This window comes from Scomber japonicus, chromosome 19 (genome assembly GCF_027409825.1).
Source record: "Scomber japonicus isolate fScoJap1 chromosome 19, fScoJap1.pri, whole genome shotgun sequence".
Classification (NCBI taxonomy): Eukaryota; Metazoa; Chordata; class Actinopteri; order Scombriformes; family Scombridae; genus Scomber; species Scomber japonicus.
Window position 1 is genome coordinate 31,060,117 of NC_070596.1, and position 15,918 is coordinate 31,076,034.

General features: G+C 39.2%; 1 protein-coding gene across 1 annotated transcript; it reads left to right on the plus strand.

The window, feature by feature from the left end:
• Positions 1 to 9,223: 9,223 nt before the first annotated feature.
• Positions 9,224 to 15,689, plus strand: LOC128379937 (deoxyribonuclease-2-beta-like). Its single transcript, XM_053339574.1, has 9 exons — positions 9,224 to 9,320; positions 9,665 to 9,696; positions 11,366 to 11,463; positions 12,189 to 12,384; positions 13,136 to 13,223; positions 14,248 to 14,406; positions 14,490 to 14,681; positions 15,288 to 15,418; positions 15,633 to 15,689. The coding sequence occupies exons 1-9, from the start codon at positions 9,224 to 9,226 to the stop codon at positions 15,687 to 15,689; spliced, it is 1,050 nt and encodes a 349-aa protein (XP_053195549.1).
• The last annotated feature ends 229 nt before the right edge of the window (positions 15,690 to 15,918 follow it).

Sequence of the window (15,918 nt, forward strand, 5' to 3'; positions counted from 1 at the left end):
GATGTGATGAAGATCTTCTTCCATGAAAACAGTTTCACGGATACATGTGTGAATAAGTTGTGCAAGACTCAGTTCACCCTCACTGTGTAAATTCAGACTGCTGAACGTAAAGGGGAATATAAGATGCACATCCTGATTGGTTCTTTTTTCAGTCCAGTCCAACACAAATTTGTGCACAAGACAAGTTTTACCAATTCCTGAAATCCCATTGGTCAGCACTGTTCTTACATTCTTTCCAGAGGGGTGTGTGAAGATGTTGCTGATGTGAGGATCTTCAGACTGTCCTGATGCTGTTTGGATCTGTCTGAGCTGCCTGGTGATGTTAGCGTCTCCTCCAGCTGTGATGTTCAGCTCTTTGTAGATATCATCCAGAAGCTTCTCATGCTTATTTGTTTTCCAACCCTCTTGTATGCATTTAAACCGGTCATGGAGGTTATCTTGGAGCTTTTTTTGGTGCGATTTGATGACATGTAGAAGGTTTGGTGTTGGTTCTTCTGTGTAGAACATTGGAAAATACACAAAACAAAGCTTTAAGCCGTTCTACTGAGGAGCCTTGAATAGATCAAATTAATTTAAAATAACAAATAACTCTCAGGCTTCTGATCCTTTTAAATTGACTGAATGGCCATTATTTCTGCAGTCATGAACTCTTTCAGACATAAAATCTGCAACATTCCTGGAACTGTCAGTTCTTTAAAAGATACGGTTATGTAACATTGGGAAAAGTCCAATGTACCTTTTCTTTAACAGGACAGACTGCATACTCATGTACAAAGAAACATATGATCATCAGAAAAAACTCCCTTTAACAGGAAGAACCCTCAGAACCAGACTCAGAGTGGGAGAACATCTTTTAACAGGAAGAACCCTCAGAACCAGACTCAGAGTGGGAGAACATCTTTTAACAGGAAGAACCCTCAGAACCAGACTCAGAGTGGGAGAACATCTTTTAACAGGAAGAACCCTCAGAACCAGACTCAGAGTGGGAGAACATCTGCCTGGACCGGTTGGAGTAGAGGAGAGAGAGGAAGGATAGAGGAGAGAGAGGAAGGAGAGGAGTTGGAGTAGAGGAGAGAGAGGAAGGATAGAGGAGAGAGAGGAAGGAGAGGAGAGAGAGGAAGGAGAGGAGAGAGAGGAAGGAGAGGAGAGAGAAGCACATTGAAGGTCCGGGACTGGAATCTGTCATCCGGACGTCTCCCGGCCCAGATTACCTGTGAGACCAGAAAGCACAGACAACTCCGGGGAAGAAGTTTAGCTTATTGATGCATTAATAGTACATGAATGTTAATGGATATAGATGGATGGATAGAGAGAGAGAGGGAGGAGGAGAGAGGAGCCCAGTGCATCATGGGAGTCCCCCGGCAGCCCGAACTATAAGCTCTATCACAAAGGAACGTTTGAAGCCTACTCTTAAACGTACAGAGGGTTCTGCCCCCCGGACCCAATCTGGGAGATGGTTCTACAGGAGAGGAAGCTGAGAACTGAAGGCTTTGCCTCCTGTTCTAGTTTTAGAGATACTAGGAACCACCAGTAGGCCTAAATGCTGGGAGCGCAGTGTTCTAGTAGGTTCATAAGGTTCTATGAGCTGGGAGCACAGTGTTCTAGGAGGTTCATAAGGTTCTATAAGCTCTTTCAGATATGATGGAGCCTGATCATTAAGAGCTTTGAAAGTGAGGAGAAGGATTTTAAATTCATTTCTGGATTTTACAGGAAGCCGATGCAGTGAAACTAAATGCAGTAATATGATCTTTCTAGTTTCTGTCAGTATGCATGCAGCTGCATTCTTGAGCAGCAGGAGAGTCTTTAGAGACTTGTTAGGGCAGCCTGATAATAATGAATTACAGTAATCCAGCCTAGAGGTAAGAAATGCATGGACTAGTTTTTTTGTGATCACATCATGTCTCAGTTTCATGTTTCTGTCCTGCAGCTTACCGTGTGATCCTCTGCTGATGTTTGATAATTCCTCCACTAGATCGTTCCTGTCGATCTCGTTTAAGGTTTTCTTCACCACCTCCACAGACTGTTGGTTGTAGGTCTGTACTATCTTATCTACAGTGTTTGGCCTGTCTGCTTTCTCCAGATGACTTGTTGGGATGTCACTGTGTAGGTGCCACTTAAACTTATTGAATTCTTCCTCTGTCAGATCTTCCAGTGTCTTCAACAGCTTCTTTCTAACAGTCATCATCCTTCAAACACCTGTTAAAATGAGAGGAAATGTTTAACTCCACGGACTAAGTGTGAATCTTTGAGTGACTCTTTAGTATCATGATTCACAATCAAGACTCAGTTCAATAAATAAAGAGGAGGCACTAACCCTAACCCTAGGCTGCTTGTCTATGTCTTCATGTCTATGTTCAATTGGATCTACTTTATGTTGCATGTTAGTTGATTTTATTTAGCTTGCTATTATGTATTAACTGTTATAATTTAAAGCTTATGTCTTGTTTATTTAATCAACAATTTAAAACAGGCAGGTTCAGTGTCTACTTGAGACACATCATCACAGGTTTCAGTTCATAAAAGAGTCACATGATCTTCTTCCTCATAATTCATGTGAACAGATTTTACAGGAAGAGATAAAACTATTCTGTATTTCACAATGAAAAGTTTAGTGAACATTCAGACTGAATAAATATGTTGGGGGCAGAACTGGGCTCTCTAATCATTAAATCACCTGCTGGAATAATTTGTTAAATAGGCCTATTCATAAATGAATAGTAACTGAGTCACATTAAAAGCTTGTTAGTTTTTTTATTCCTAATGTTTTTATTCCCACACATAAATATTCACACATAAGATCACCCCCACCCTCCTCCAGCACACTGTCACAATGAGCAGTCAGCAGAAGTCAGGTGTGCCCAAAAGGAAAGAAAAGAAAAGATGAGGTGAAGTGGAGGCGGCCTGCGACATTAATGTAGAGCAATATAAGGCCATTAAACACACAGCAGCCATTAACCAGTCTACTACCTGCTTTCATTTTAATGTTCATTAGCTTGTACACAACACGTTCTAACTGAGAGAAACTATTGAGTCTGAAACATGTAGAGGAGAAAAAAGACTAATTAAAACCTGAAGAGTTCGGTTTAGACCTGCTCTATGTGTAAAGAGCCTTGAGATAACTTTGTTGTGATGTGACGCTTTATAAATAAAGATTGATTGATTGATTGATTGTGGAGAGATCCAGCAGCATAAATGAGAATGAGGCAGGACGGGCTCGAGCGAAGTAGGGAGAAAAAAAGACTCAGAGACTGACATTAATTTTAGTGATCTACACAACCAGTTTCTGTTTTACATTTGAAAGATTGACTGAAAAAAATAGATTCTATTACCAAACAAAATCAAATCAACTAACATTCAACATTTAAAGAGAGCCTTTTTTACTGAGAACTTCTCGAGTCATACAGAATAGATCGCTAGATATGCTGACTGTCCCGGACGTGTTGTTTAAAGACACGTTTGAAATAATGTTGTCTGATTTTCTTATTCCAACAAAACAACAACAACAACAAACACAATCTGATGAAGCAAACACTGTTCTGCTTCTCACCTGTTCATCCTGGTCGTTGTGAAGTCATTTCTGTTGATTCTTCAATCTGAATTATTGTTCAGTCTGTCACTCCTGTTTCCTGCTCTGTAAGAAGAGGAAGGAGCTGAGTTAATGTGTAACTGATGAAGAAGTGCGTGTCTTATAACACACACAGCATAGGCTACAAGTATATCACATCGTGCCTGAACAAAATGAATGTGAGCCTGAAATGATCCGCATGTAAAATATTAAATATGGCCCAAATATCCCAAATCAAATGTTTGTGGTATGTGGCGGTCACGTATGTGTATTCTGGATGAAGTTCTAGTTGATCAGTTTTTTCTTGGTTGACATTCAGTATTATAGTAGTAGCAGCTTCATTATCATTATATTGAGGGTCAGACAACCATGAATTAAATATAGATATCACTCCCTGAGCCATAAAAACATAAAAGCAATTTAAGACATAAATAAAATAATATCTATAAGGGCAATAAAGTTCAATATGCAATATAAAAAGGTGCAAACAGCAGTAATGCTTGTTGTAACAGTGCGTCATATGTAAATAACTGAAACCGAAACAATGTTAAGGCACATGGGTTATGTTGTAGTCCTCCGGGGAGTGTGTGTGTGTGTGTGTGTGTGTGTGTGTTTGTGTGTGTAAAATGGGTTAAATTATGATGGCTTGGTAAATGATGTGGAAGTGGACAAAAAAACTTCTGCGCTCTCTCTCTCTCTCTCTATGTCTCTCTCTCTCTCTCTCTCTCTCTCAACCCCAGACATTTGAGACAGATGGTCGCCCATCATTCATGCTCTATGTAAAAAGAGCCTTAAGATAACTTTGGTTGAGATTTGCCGATGTATAAATAAAGATTGATTGATTGTTTCTAAAGTGACTTACACCTGCATTCTCTCTAATGCCAGCAGGGGGCATCTCTACTTTTTGTCATAGGAAATAACTGAATGTCAGTTTCTCAAATCGTATGTGGCCTGTGTGACATCAGAGTCACGTGTTTATAATCCTGCAGAATGCATTGCCTTACTAACACAGTAGTTTAACATCAACCTATTGACACATACCCTTTACTAATGTGGCCTGTTGGGAGACTCTCTGTGTCTTTGTCTTCTATTTGTTAAAGACATATTTTCAGTTTTAGTCATTCCTTCAGGTTTCTGTTAGTGTTATAAAGGAGTATGTATGAATGGAGGATGATCAAGTAAGTTTGAGTTGCTGGTAGACATCAGGAGGTCCTGAAGAGATCAGAGTAGAGATGATGTCCCCAAAGTAGTTCTATGTTTCAGCGTTACAGGGTTTTTAGTAGCAAAGCCTTTAACATTTATCTTGCTTCTTTCTTCTCTGACCGGACAAATCAGTAACATTTCCAAATGTTAATTGTTTCAATTTTTATGCAAATGTGTTTTAAATAAACATTTAAAAAGTCACATGTTCACAGTGTTTTATCACAGAGATGTTTGCTGAATAAATCTTTTTAAAACAGAGGTGTCTTTTTTATATTTTGAATCACTATGAAATATTCATCTGAATTTGGGATCAGGGTTATTATAGTTCACTAAAACTAAAATTAGCAGTGAAAAAATCATTTTGTTAACTGAAATAACAATAAGAATGAAACAAAATAAAACTACAAAGAACAATGCAAAACTAACTCAAACTAAATTGAATTGCAGATAAATCAGCTTCGATGTTTACTGTATTGTGTTGACCAGTAGGTGGCAGCAGAGTGGACCTGGCTGCCACACAATGCAGAAAAAGAAATAGCTTGAAGTTCAATTTATGATTATCTAGTAAGAAGTTGTTCCAGGCAGAAATAGTCACAGCCCAATATGTTAATATTTAGACTCCGACCCCACAGTAGCAAACCTTACCTCAGTATCAGCATTATTTCATCCTAATAATAATAATAATAATAATGATATTTAATATTAAACACAATACAATACAATAACAAGACAGTATAAATATATACAGAGTTAAAACAGACACAGGCATGCCTTCCAATGCCTCCAAAAACAAGAGGAGTATGTTGTGTCACTTTGTGTAGGGGGGGCTAACACCATCATAACGTCATATTTTCGATTAATTGAACCGAACCATGAATCTGTACATTAACTTCCTTAACACTGCATACAAGATGGCGAATTATTAGAAACACTAACTAATACCTGAAACACTCCAACTAAATAAAAACCAGGGGCAATTTTAGACCCTAAATTTGATTTCAGCCCATAAATATAAATAAATAATCAGTGTTTCTCATTAATTAGCCGGACAGACAGAAGGTATACCTTCCTTTTTTCCTTACTTTGTTCCTTCCTTCCACCTGTCCTTCCTCCCTTTCCTCCTTCTTTCCTTCCTTCCTTCTGTCCTTCCTACTTTCCTTTTTTCCTTACTTTGTTCCTTCCTTCCACCTGTCCTTCCTCCCTTTCCTCCTTCTTTCCTTCCTTCCTTCTGTCCTTCCTACTTTCCTTTTTTCCTTACTTTGTTCCTTCCTTCCACATGTCCTTCCTCCCTTTCCTCTTTCTTTCCTTCCTTCCTTCCTTCTGTCTGTCCTTCCTACCTTCCTTTTTTCCTTACTTCGTTCCTTCCTTCCTCCTGTCCTTCCTCCCTTTCCTCCTTCAGTCCTTCCTTCTTTCCTTCCTTCCTTCTGTCCTTCCTACTTTCCTTTTTTCCTTACTTTGTTCCTTCCTTCCACCTGTCCTTCCTCCCTTTCCTCCTTCTGTCCTTCCTTCCTTCTGTCTGTCCTTCCTACCTTCCTTTTTTCCTTACTTCGTTCCTACCTCCCTTTCCTCCTTCTGCCCTTCCTTCCTTCTGTCTGTCCTTCCTACCTTCCTAGCCTTTATAGACTTTGGCAGCCTGTAGTTGTCCTGCCAGTAAGAAGCTACAGAGGTTCAATGGTGATGTTCACGTCTCTAAAAAGCTCTAAATGAGTTTAATCCTTTTTAAATACGTCCTCTGTGTTTACTATCTAAGTTACTCTAAAGGTAACTTGTGTTCAGAAGACTCATTCACCTCCTAACCATAGACCAGGGGTGGCAAACATGCGGCCCGTGGGCCAGAACCGGCCCGCCGAGAGGTCCAATCCGGCCCAGTGTCCTTCTTCTTCTTTTCTCCTTCTGTCTGTCCTTCCTACCTTTCTTCCTCCCTTCCCCCTTGTCTTCTTTTCCTTCCTTCCTTCAGTCTATTCTTCCTACCTTTCTTCCTCCCTTCCTCCTTGTCTTCTTTTCCTTCCTTCCTTCCTTTCTTCTTTTCCTTCCTTCCTTCAGTCTATTCTTCCTACCTTTCTTCCTTCCATCCTCCTTGTCTTCTTTTCCTTCCTTCCTTCCGTCTGTCCTTCCTACCTTTCTTCCTCCTTGTCTTCTTTTCCTTCCTTCCTTCCTTCTTTTCCTTCCTTCCTTCAGTCTATTCTTCTTACCTTTCTTCCTCCCTGACTTCTTTTTCTTCCTTCTCTCCTTTCAGCTGTCTTCCCTTCCTTCATTCCTTACTTCTTGTCTTCTCTTCCTTCCATCTGTTCTTCCTCCCTTTCTTCCTTCCATCTTTCCTTTCTGTATTTTCTTCCTTCTCCTCCTTCTTTTCCTTCCTTCCATCCTTCCTTTCTTTTAATGATCTGGCCCACATGAGATCAAATTGGGCTGTATTTGGCCCTTGAATGAAGATGAGTTTGACACCCCTGCCATAGACTGTATGCTCCTAACGTAATGTTGTAATGTGAGAAAGTCATCACTTAACACGGTCACCAGTTAAACCGAAACACCGGATCCACTGACGCTGTTAGCTGTGGTGGAGCGAGCTAGAGAGTGAATGAAGAGAGAGAGAGCGCTGACAGTCAGAAATCGCTGAATCATCTCTGGAGTCAGACTGGTCCAGATAAACCCCGGCTCAGATCCATCAGGCCCCTGCCAACCCTAACCCTAACTACACACATTCTGGTCAGAGATGTTCAACACATTCTCTTATACTTGTAAAAAGAGAATTGAGCCAGACCCAGTTATCTCAGTATTCGTGGTTACCCCTAGCAACAGCAGGCTGTCAAAACATCATTCAGACTTCATAGCATTTTCAACATTACTAGCCCGCCGACTGATCGACCAACACCTCATGGGCTGACTATTGAAAATGTAATACATTGAAGCAAAAATAAAAACTGTCTATGAAATATGTATGTATGTATATTATATATGATGCACACTGGAGATGGGGTCCATGTATGGCATTCATGCAATTGTGTCTTATTAGCTCTTTGTCAGGTTCTTTTTTTTCTTGTTTGCTTTTTTTTTTTCTCACTACAGTTTTTTGAAAATTCAATAAAAAATCAATTTGAAATTAGAAATCTGCTGAATCAGATCAATAAAACCTTATTTTCTGATAGTTTCAAAGCGGTTACGGTTCAACAGCATTAATAAACTTCCGGTCACACCTCCACTCAACCTGCAGCTCAGCCTCAAACCAGCTGCAGCTCAACCTGATGACAGATCTTCTTTATTTCCATCTGGACAATAAATCAACTCTGATCCTCCTGATCCACTTCTAACACATCTGGAAGTCTTTTATTGATCAGCAAATAAAGTTTAGTAGTAATTTTGCTCTTAATTTTGCTCTCAGAGTGCACCACAAGTCATTTTCTCTCACTTCTGTGGGAATCACTGAACTATTATTGTATTTTTAACACTTGCAGGGCGTTAAATGTCAAATTCTGTAAATAAAAACTAAACTAAAACTATTTCATCACTTGTTCAACAAACTGAAATAAAAAAAGCAAACTGAAAAACTAAATAAAAATAAAAACTAATGAAAATGTAAAAACTATAATAACCCTGCTGGGATGCAGCCTCATCATCACTGCAGCAAATAACTTCTATCATAAAACTGAATAAATAAAAATCCAGAGTTAATAAAAGATATAACCCATAATACACAACAGTACTATTTATCATTATGAGCCTGAAATGTTCCAGAGATCAAACAGCTCTAGAGCTCCACCTGCTGGACAGAGGGAGTCACACACTCCTCCTCTCTATCTCTCCTCTTAGTGACCTGCAGTATTATGAAGTAGCTTCTTAAGGGAAAAAAAGTCAGTCACAGAAAACAAAAGTTTCTGTTGTGTTTTTCTAGTTAAAGAGGAAATACCCCAGTTCTGCAGATAATGTCAGAATCAGCTGAGTCTGAATGTGAGAAGATCAGCATCAGCTTATCATGTCTTCATGTCTGCTTCATACAAACACTAAGTATCATCTCATTCAGTTCATTTCTCACCATTACTGTTGTATAAGTGAACATTTTAGTTCAAATGACAATTCTGAACATCACAACTGAAGCTCCTGGTGTTTCCCACAGGCCATACCAGTCCTGTTTAGTTTCTCCATGCTCAGTAAGCCATCATGGCAATAACATGCTGAGCACTCACAAAGTTTAGTTTTATATCTTCATTCCTTTTTGTACTTTCAGGTTCTTCACTCTGTCTACAAATAACATTTTACACTTTCAGGTGATGAACCAATCCTTCCCATTAACTTCTGTGGAGAGCAGATGTGTTCTCAGTCTCACATCAAAACATGTAATAACTACATTGGTCTGTGTCAACATCACATGACTGCCAAGTTTCTGTGTGTGTTTGTTTTTCAGTGAAGCTTTCACTCTGTATCTTTGCAGAACATATCCACACCTTATTATTAAATAATATGCCTGACATGCTGTATGTCTTGCCTCTGGTTCTGGTGACTGGTCTGGAAGTGGATCAGGATCTTGCTGTTGATGGACTTCTGTTATCAGGAGGAGGTCCCAGTCCTTCTCGAGTGAAAACTGGGGAGACAGATTAAAGTGTTTTTAAGTGTTGTTATTAGGAGTTTGATAAAAGCTGAGAAAAGGATTGAGACTCTTCTCACAATCAACCTGCATCATTTTCAGAAAAGAGGAAAATTAGACTGAATGCAACACAAACACCTGCAGCAGCACAATTATCTATTGGCTTTACATACTATTACAAAATGCAAACATAAAGTTTGAGATACAGAGTTGTGGGAGGAGAGTTTGTTTTATGTGACCACAAAGAGTCATCCCTTTTCTGATCAGCTATAAGACCTCTGCAGTCTGATTCCTCTCTACTCCTCCTGCCTCCTCAGAATCACAGAGCTTCCTGAAGCCAACAACACAGGTAAGAACACTTTAACAGAAACGATGAAATACTTTCAAATATTAAGATCAGGATTTACTTCATATTTATAGATATCTGCATTTATTCTTATAATGAAATTAAATGAAATGTGTCCTGCTGGATTCAGGTTATTTTCTGTGTTTTTAAGATCCTGTTTTAAATATATGTATGTCATTGAAAAGCTGAGACCGATTTGCATGAATGATCCTAAGATTAACTTTATATTCAATAAATACATTGTGTTCTGCTACTTTGCTTTGCCAAATATGTTTTGGATAACGCCATCATCTGTCTGTGGTTATGGGAAAGTTGAGAGTAAATAAAGTGTAAGTCAGTAAACATTACTGTCCATTTATCCATTTTCAGTCACCACCCAAAGCTCGTGACAACACCTGACACCTGGAACGTTGCTCAGCAGGCAAAACCAGATCTTCACCTTCATGCTTGACTTCTTCTGAACCACAACATTTCAACACAACACCCAAATTACAGGTGATTCTCATCCCTGCTGCTTCAAATTCTCTCAGATCATCAGAAGTCAGACAGGTGAAACTCTGACAGCAACACCCAAATCCTGAGGCCATATTCACTGTGACGAGCCTTCACCAACAGTCTGTAAAGAGTCACAGTGTAGACAGTCAGTCATGGTGACACAGTGCCAACCATGTTGGTCATGTTGATATAATAGTTGCCAGGAGCAACCTGATCTCACAGGAATACATGAAATGACCTCTTAACATGGGATTACATGGTGGTGTCACGTAATGGTTATTATTGTATTCTTTTATTTGATTGTTATTTTTAATAGTAATTTTACTGAATTCATTATAATACTTTAAATATAACTTTAACACGTGTGATATACAATAAGGTAGTTATTATAGTTACAGTTGGACTTATCTTTCATGTTATTATTGCTGTGGTAATGAATTACTCTTCTTCTCATTCATTAGCCTATTATTAATATTATCATTATTATTGTTAGCTGACTTGAAAGGAAATACCTTTGAAAAATACATATCAGCCGTGTAGTGATGTATACCACAGCTCAACAGGAAACACTAAGAGGAGATGTGATGCTAAAAAGACTGTAAATGTGTCAGATATCACTTGATATGACTAACTCACATTGATGAAGCTCTATAGAAGCTGATCAGATACTTTAAATGACTGTGTGGACACACTGTGGATACAGTCCTCCACCACTGAACACTGAAAGCACATTTGAAGGAGATCTTTTAATAGTCAGTATGAACAGGAGGAATGATTATAGAAGGAAAACCTGACTGCTGCTTTAAGACAGATTTGAATAATTGTGAACATTTCCTTTAAGTGACATCTTTCATTAACATGAAGTTAAACACCTGAATAGATAACAGAGCCAGTTTTTACGGTTCCTGTTGAGGTTCTTGTACTTAACTTGAGTATTTCTCATTTCTGTCGTTGGTGTAAAGTGATGTAACATGATTTTGCTCTTTTAACCAGTAATACTGATAAAGATTGAGATTTCAGTAGAAACAATGATCAGTGAGTAAATGTGTTGATCAGTATTGAGTTGTCATACTGCAGGCTTGTTCCTGTGATATGTTCATGTTGTAAAAAGCTTCAGTCTTTCAGCTGCAGAGACTCTAAATGTGTTGATGAGAGGTGATGTGCTGCTGTGTTTCAGGGAGTCATGTGGAGGTTGGTGCTGGTGGTCAGTCTGCTGTGCTGCAGCTCTGAGGCTTCAGTGTCCTGCAAAGATGAGAACGGAGCTGAAGTGGACTGGTGAGACAACACGTAAACTTCTAGCAGGCAGACATGTTGCTTCTTCCTCTAAGAAAGAGATAAAACACAGATGTGTGGGCCCAGCAGCAGCAGATGTTTGCTGTCTGCTCTTCAGCATGAAACCACACAAGTTAAAGGATGCACTAACAGTCAGAATCAGCCAATCAGAGCAAAATGAGACAGTGTTCAGGTCATTCAGTTGGTGTCCATTCTGGCAGCGTCTCTATAGATGTCTGCTGGTCCATCACCTCTCAGTAGATGTTGTTGACTCTTCCTCTGCTGCCACCAGGAGAACCATCAGAATCACAACCAGCTTTTAAAGTATATTCAAACCTCCATGAACCGAACTGTGAACAACATCTCACAGCAATCTGTCCAACAGTTGTTGAGATATTTGAGTCCAAAGCAAAGTTATGGACCGACAGACTGACCACACACTGTGGAGAAGACTAGAAGACACATATCAGTAAAACACTTCAACTAAGGAGTCATGCTTCATAATAAGCTCGGGTTGGAGGAGATGTCTGATTAATCACCGGCTGCATATATGTGGTTTATAGTAAGAGGGTTACTATAGTGCATGTATTTCTCATCTGCATGTAAATATAAACAAACAGCTGAATGTTTTATAGGTCAGTTAAAGTCATGAACGTGTTTGTTCTTCAGTTTCCTTCTCAGGTTCTCTATTATGTTCTGATTTCTGTCTTCTCTCACTGTTTCATCAGGTACATCTTATACAAGACTCCTAAAAGTCAGGAGAAACAGCTGACTGGTGTGGATTATGTTTACATCTATCCAGATAACAACAACAAGGCAAAATCTCGTCTTAACACAAAGCCCATCAATGCAGCTGATGGCATCCTGGCAAACACCCTGCGACAGCTCTTAGATTTCAAGAAAGATTTCGACAACAAAAAGCCGGTGAGTATTATTTTAGAGACAGCCTCCTGTTTCTATTTTACCTTTTTTATAGTCATTGATTGTTCTCTCTGTGCATCATCTGTACACACACACACACACACACACAAACACAGTATTTAGTAGTCATTCTAACAATGAATTCTGATAAATATTATGACAAACCACTATGACATGTATGTAATTAATATGTTGATGTAATCCTGTTATTTCTATTTATTTGTATGTTTGTGTGACGCTGCCTGTCCCTGTGTGTGTAACAGGCAGAGTGTACGCACATTGTGCACCCGCCTATTAAAATCTTAATAATATGCTCTTAAAATAACAGTGAAATATGCACCACTGACTTCAGACCTGGTTTTTGTTGGTCAATAGCACAATCACTTTCCTCTGCCTCAAAATAGCAACGCACCTACAATGCGCCTGACCAACACGCCCATGGATGAGTGCAAGTGTATTTGCTATTTAGACAAAGTAGGCGCAGGGCAGGAAAATGACAACTGTGTCGGTCTGAAACTAACAAAGACTCATGCGTCGCGCCTGCCTGCCGCTGTGGGCCAAGCGTAAGATCAGACCCAAAGTAAGGCAGCTTCATGACAGCAGAAAGTCTGACTTTAACTCAAAGACAGCAGATTAACCTCCTTCATCTCTGAGTTTTCTTTAAACTTTACATCATTACAGACATTTTGTTGTTGTGACGATCAACAGATCCACTAAACTTTAAAAGTTGTTTCTTCTGCTTTTTAACTTGTAGACAGACCATTTTGGATTCATCAGCTACAGTGATCAGCCTCCAAAGAATTTGAAGTTGAGTGTTGATCATTCATACGGTCACAGTAAAGGTAAACAGAGGAAGCATCTCTCTCACAGGAGAACGTGTCTTTCTGTTCTTATTGAAGCACTTCTACTGATTTACCTTCAATAATCAAAGTGATGTTAGATTTGTCGTCCTGACGTCTGAACTATGAAGCAGGTTCAACATATCAGGATGTCTTCTGGTTATCTGGCTTCACTGAGTCTAACAGATAACCTGAACTATGAAGCTAATTATTAACCATCAACTCTGAGTTTTCAGCTCTGAGTGCGTTCATGTGAAAGAGGCGAGTTGTTAATTATGAGCTACATCATCAGAACCATGAACGAAACTCTTCATATAATATGAGATGAAACAGTGATAACAAGAACCTGCAGAAAACTTCAGTTTTACTGACAGAAAAAAGTCAAATAGATCAAAGAAACAATGTGACATATTTCCACATATTAGAAATAGACTAAGGCTTAAAACACATGCAGGTATCATTATACATGACTGAAGTACAGAGTGAGGATTGTTTGTTGTTTAGTTGGATGATGAAGAATCCATCTGGATATGCCACATTATAAACTCAAAGTGATGTCAGACTGTTTCTGCTACTGAAACAAAGTGTAAAAGTAGTTAACGTATAATGAGGTCTGTCTCACTCTAATGTATAAAGTCATAATCATTGCAGCTAATTAACAATGTGGTTTTTATTAGCAGTTCTAATCACACAGTCGCCAGCTGTGACACAAAATATCATGTAAAATCATCATCAGGTGTTTAATGTCATAAACTATCAGTTTGTTTGACGCTCTGTTTTAAAGAGATCTGATTGGTCAGCGGTCAGTGTTGACAGGTTAACTGTTCAGCATCAGTTTCCATGGTGACGTACTCAGTAAGAAGTGAACTGGTGCCGTAGGACTGAAAACTCAGAGTTAACCTCAAATCCTGCTTGGTAGTTCAGGCCTCAGGACCAGGACCTTCTGTTTGGGTCAGTTGGGGTTCAGCTCTGTCAGTGTGGTGAAGCTGCTTCAGACGAGCTGCTGACTGACTGTTCATGTTCACAGGAGTTGTGATGATGGAGAAAGACAAAACTGGACTCTGGCTCTTACACAGCACACCGCGGTTCCCTCAAATAGGTCAAAATTTCTACCCTGAAAGTGGAACAAAAAACGCTCAGACGTTCATCTGTGTAACATTCAACTACGACCAGTTCAGAGCAATTGGTAATCCATCTTCATATTTACTGTGTATTAGTCTCAGTGTTTGGATTGAATGATACTATAAATGTGTCTGTTAATATTTTCAGGTACACACCTGCAGTTCATCAACGCTTTCCCATACCATCATCATATCCCATCAGATTTTCATGACGAGCTTGAACCAAAGCCTGGAGAGAAAAGAAAGATAATCAATATCTCAAATAAATTCCAGGAGCTTAAATCCAGGAACAACAAGGCGTTTAACAGCACTGCTAAACTACTGTCAGATAAACCAGAAGGTGAGTTTCCTGCATGTTTCTGTTTAAACTCTTGGGATGGTCTTTATATAACTGCTGTTGGGCCTTGGTTACAAGTCCAACTTGTCAAGTATACTTGACTTATACTTGTCAAGTATTATATCTAATTGATGAGTACCAAAGATAATTATTGTACTTGGTTAATAATTAACTTAATAACTATAATCAAATGACCATATCAATAACTAGGTAACATTGAAGGATTTTGGAGCTGTTGGCAGAACAGAGGTTACAAAACTCAACATTAAACGACAGCATGTATATCCAAAAGCAAAATTCACAATCTGAAGTCTCACTAACGTTTCACTAAAGAGTGAAACACTCAAGGACTGTAACTAGGCGTGCCTATGTACAGATGTGTGTGTGTGTGAGTGAGTGAGTGAGTGAGTGAGTGAGTGAGTGAGTGAGTGAGTGAGTGAGTGAGTGAGTGAGTGAGAGAGAGAGAGAGAGAGAGAGAGAGAGAGAGAGAAACTTTTTCCCCTTTGTATTAATTTGAACTATTAGTGAAACAGTTTAGACAGTTCAGTATAAATAACGTCTCACCATAGATGTGTAATGTGTCTCCTGTTGTTGTTTTTGTTGTTGCAGATGGAGATCTTTACGTCACTATTTCAAAAGCTGTCGACAGTGATGTGAGAGCCCAGACCTGGGGCTGCCAGAAGGGGCGTGATCGTTCCTTCTGCCCTGAAAGAGGGAAAAAAGTGGAAAACATCCAATCTGTACAACCTGATTCAAAATGGGAAAAATGGAGAGCTACAGTTGATCATTCAAAGTGGTGTGTAGCTATGGATCAAAATAAACCCTGGACCTGTATTGCTGATGTAAACAGATCAGAGTCACAGTATAAGAGGCCAGGTGGGGCACTGTGTGTTAAAGACGAAGAAATAGCAAATATATTCAGGAGCTTTGTAAAGGATGTGGACAACTGTTCAGGTCAAGGTGAAAAGGATGATGAACGTTGCCCAGAACCAGACCCAGACTCAGACTTAGATCCAGAGCCGCAGCCAGACTCAGAGTGACAGTTGAATAATTGAATTTAATGACTAAATAAAGTTCACTGTCACAGTCGAGCTAACATGTTTGTAGATTCTGTCACACACAGAGATAAAATGTGTGTGATATACTTCATTAAATCAATTAATTAACCAATTAACCAATAAATGAATCAATCACACAGCAGGGTTGGCTGATGTGTTGAATGATGATCTGTAACTCTGTC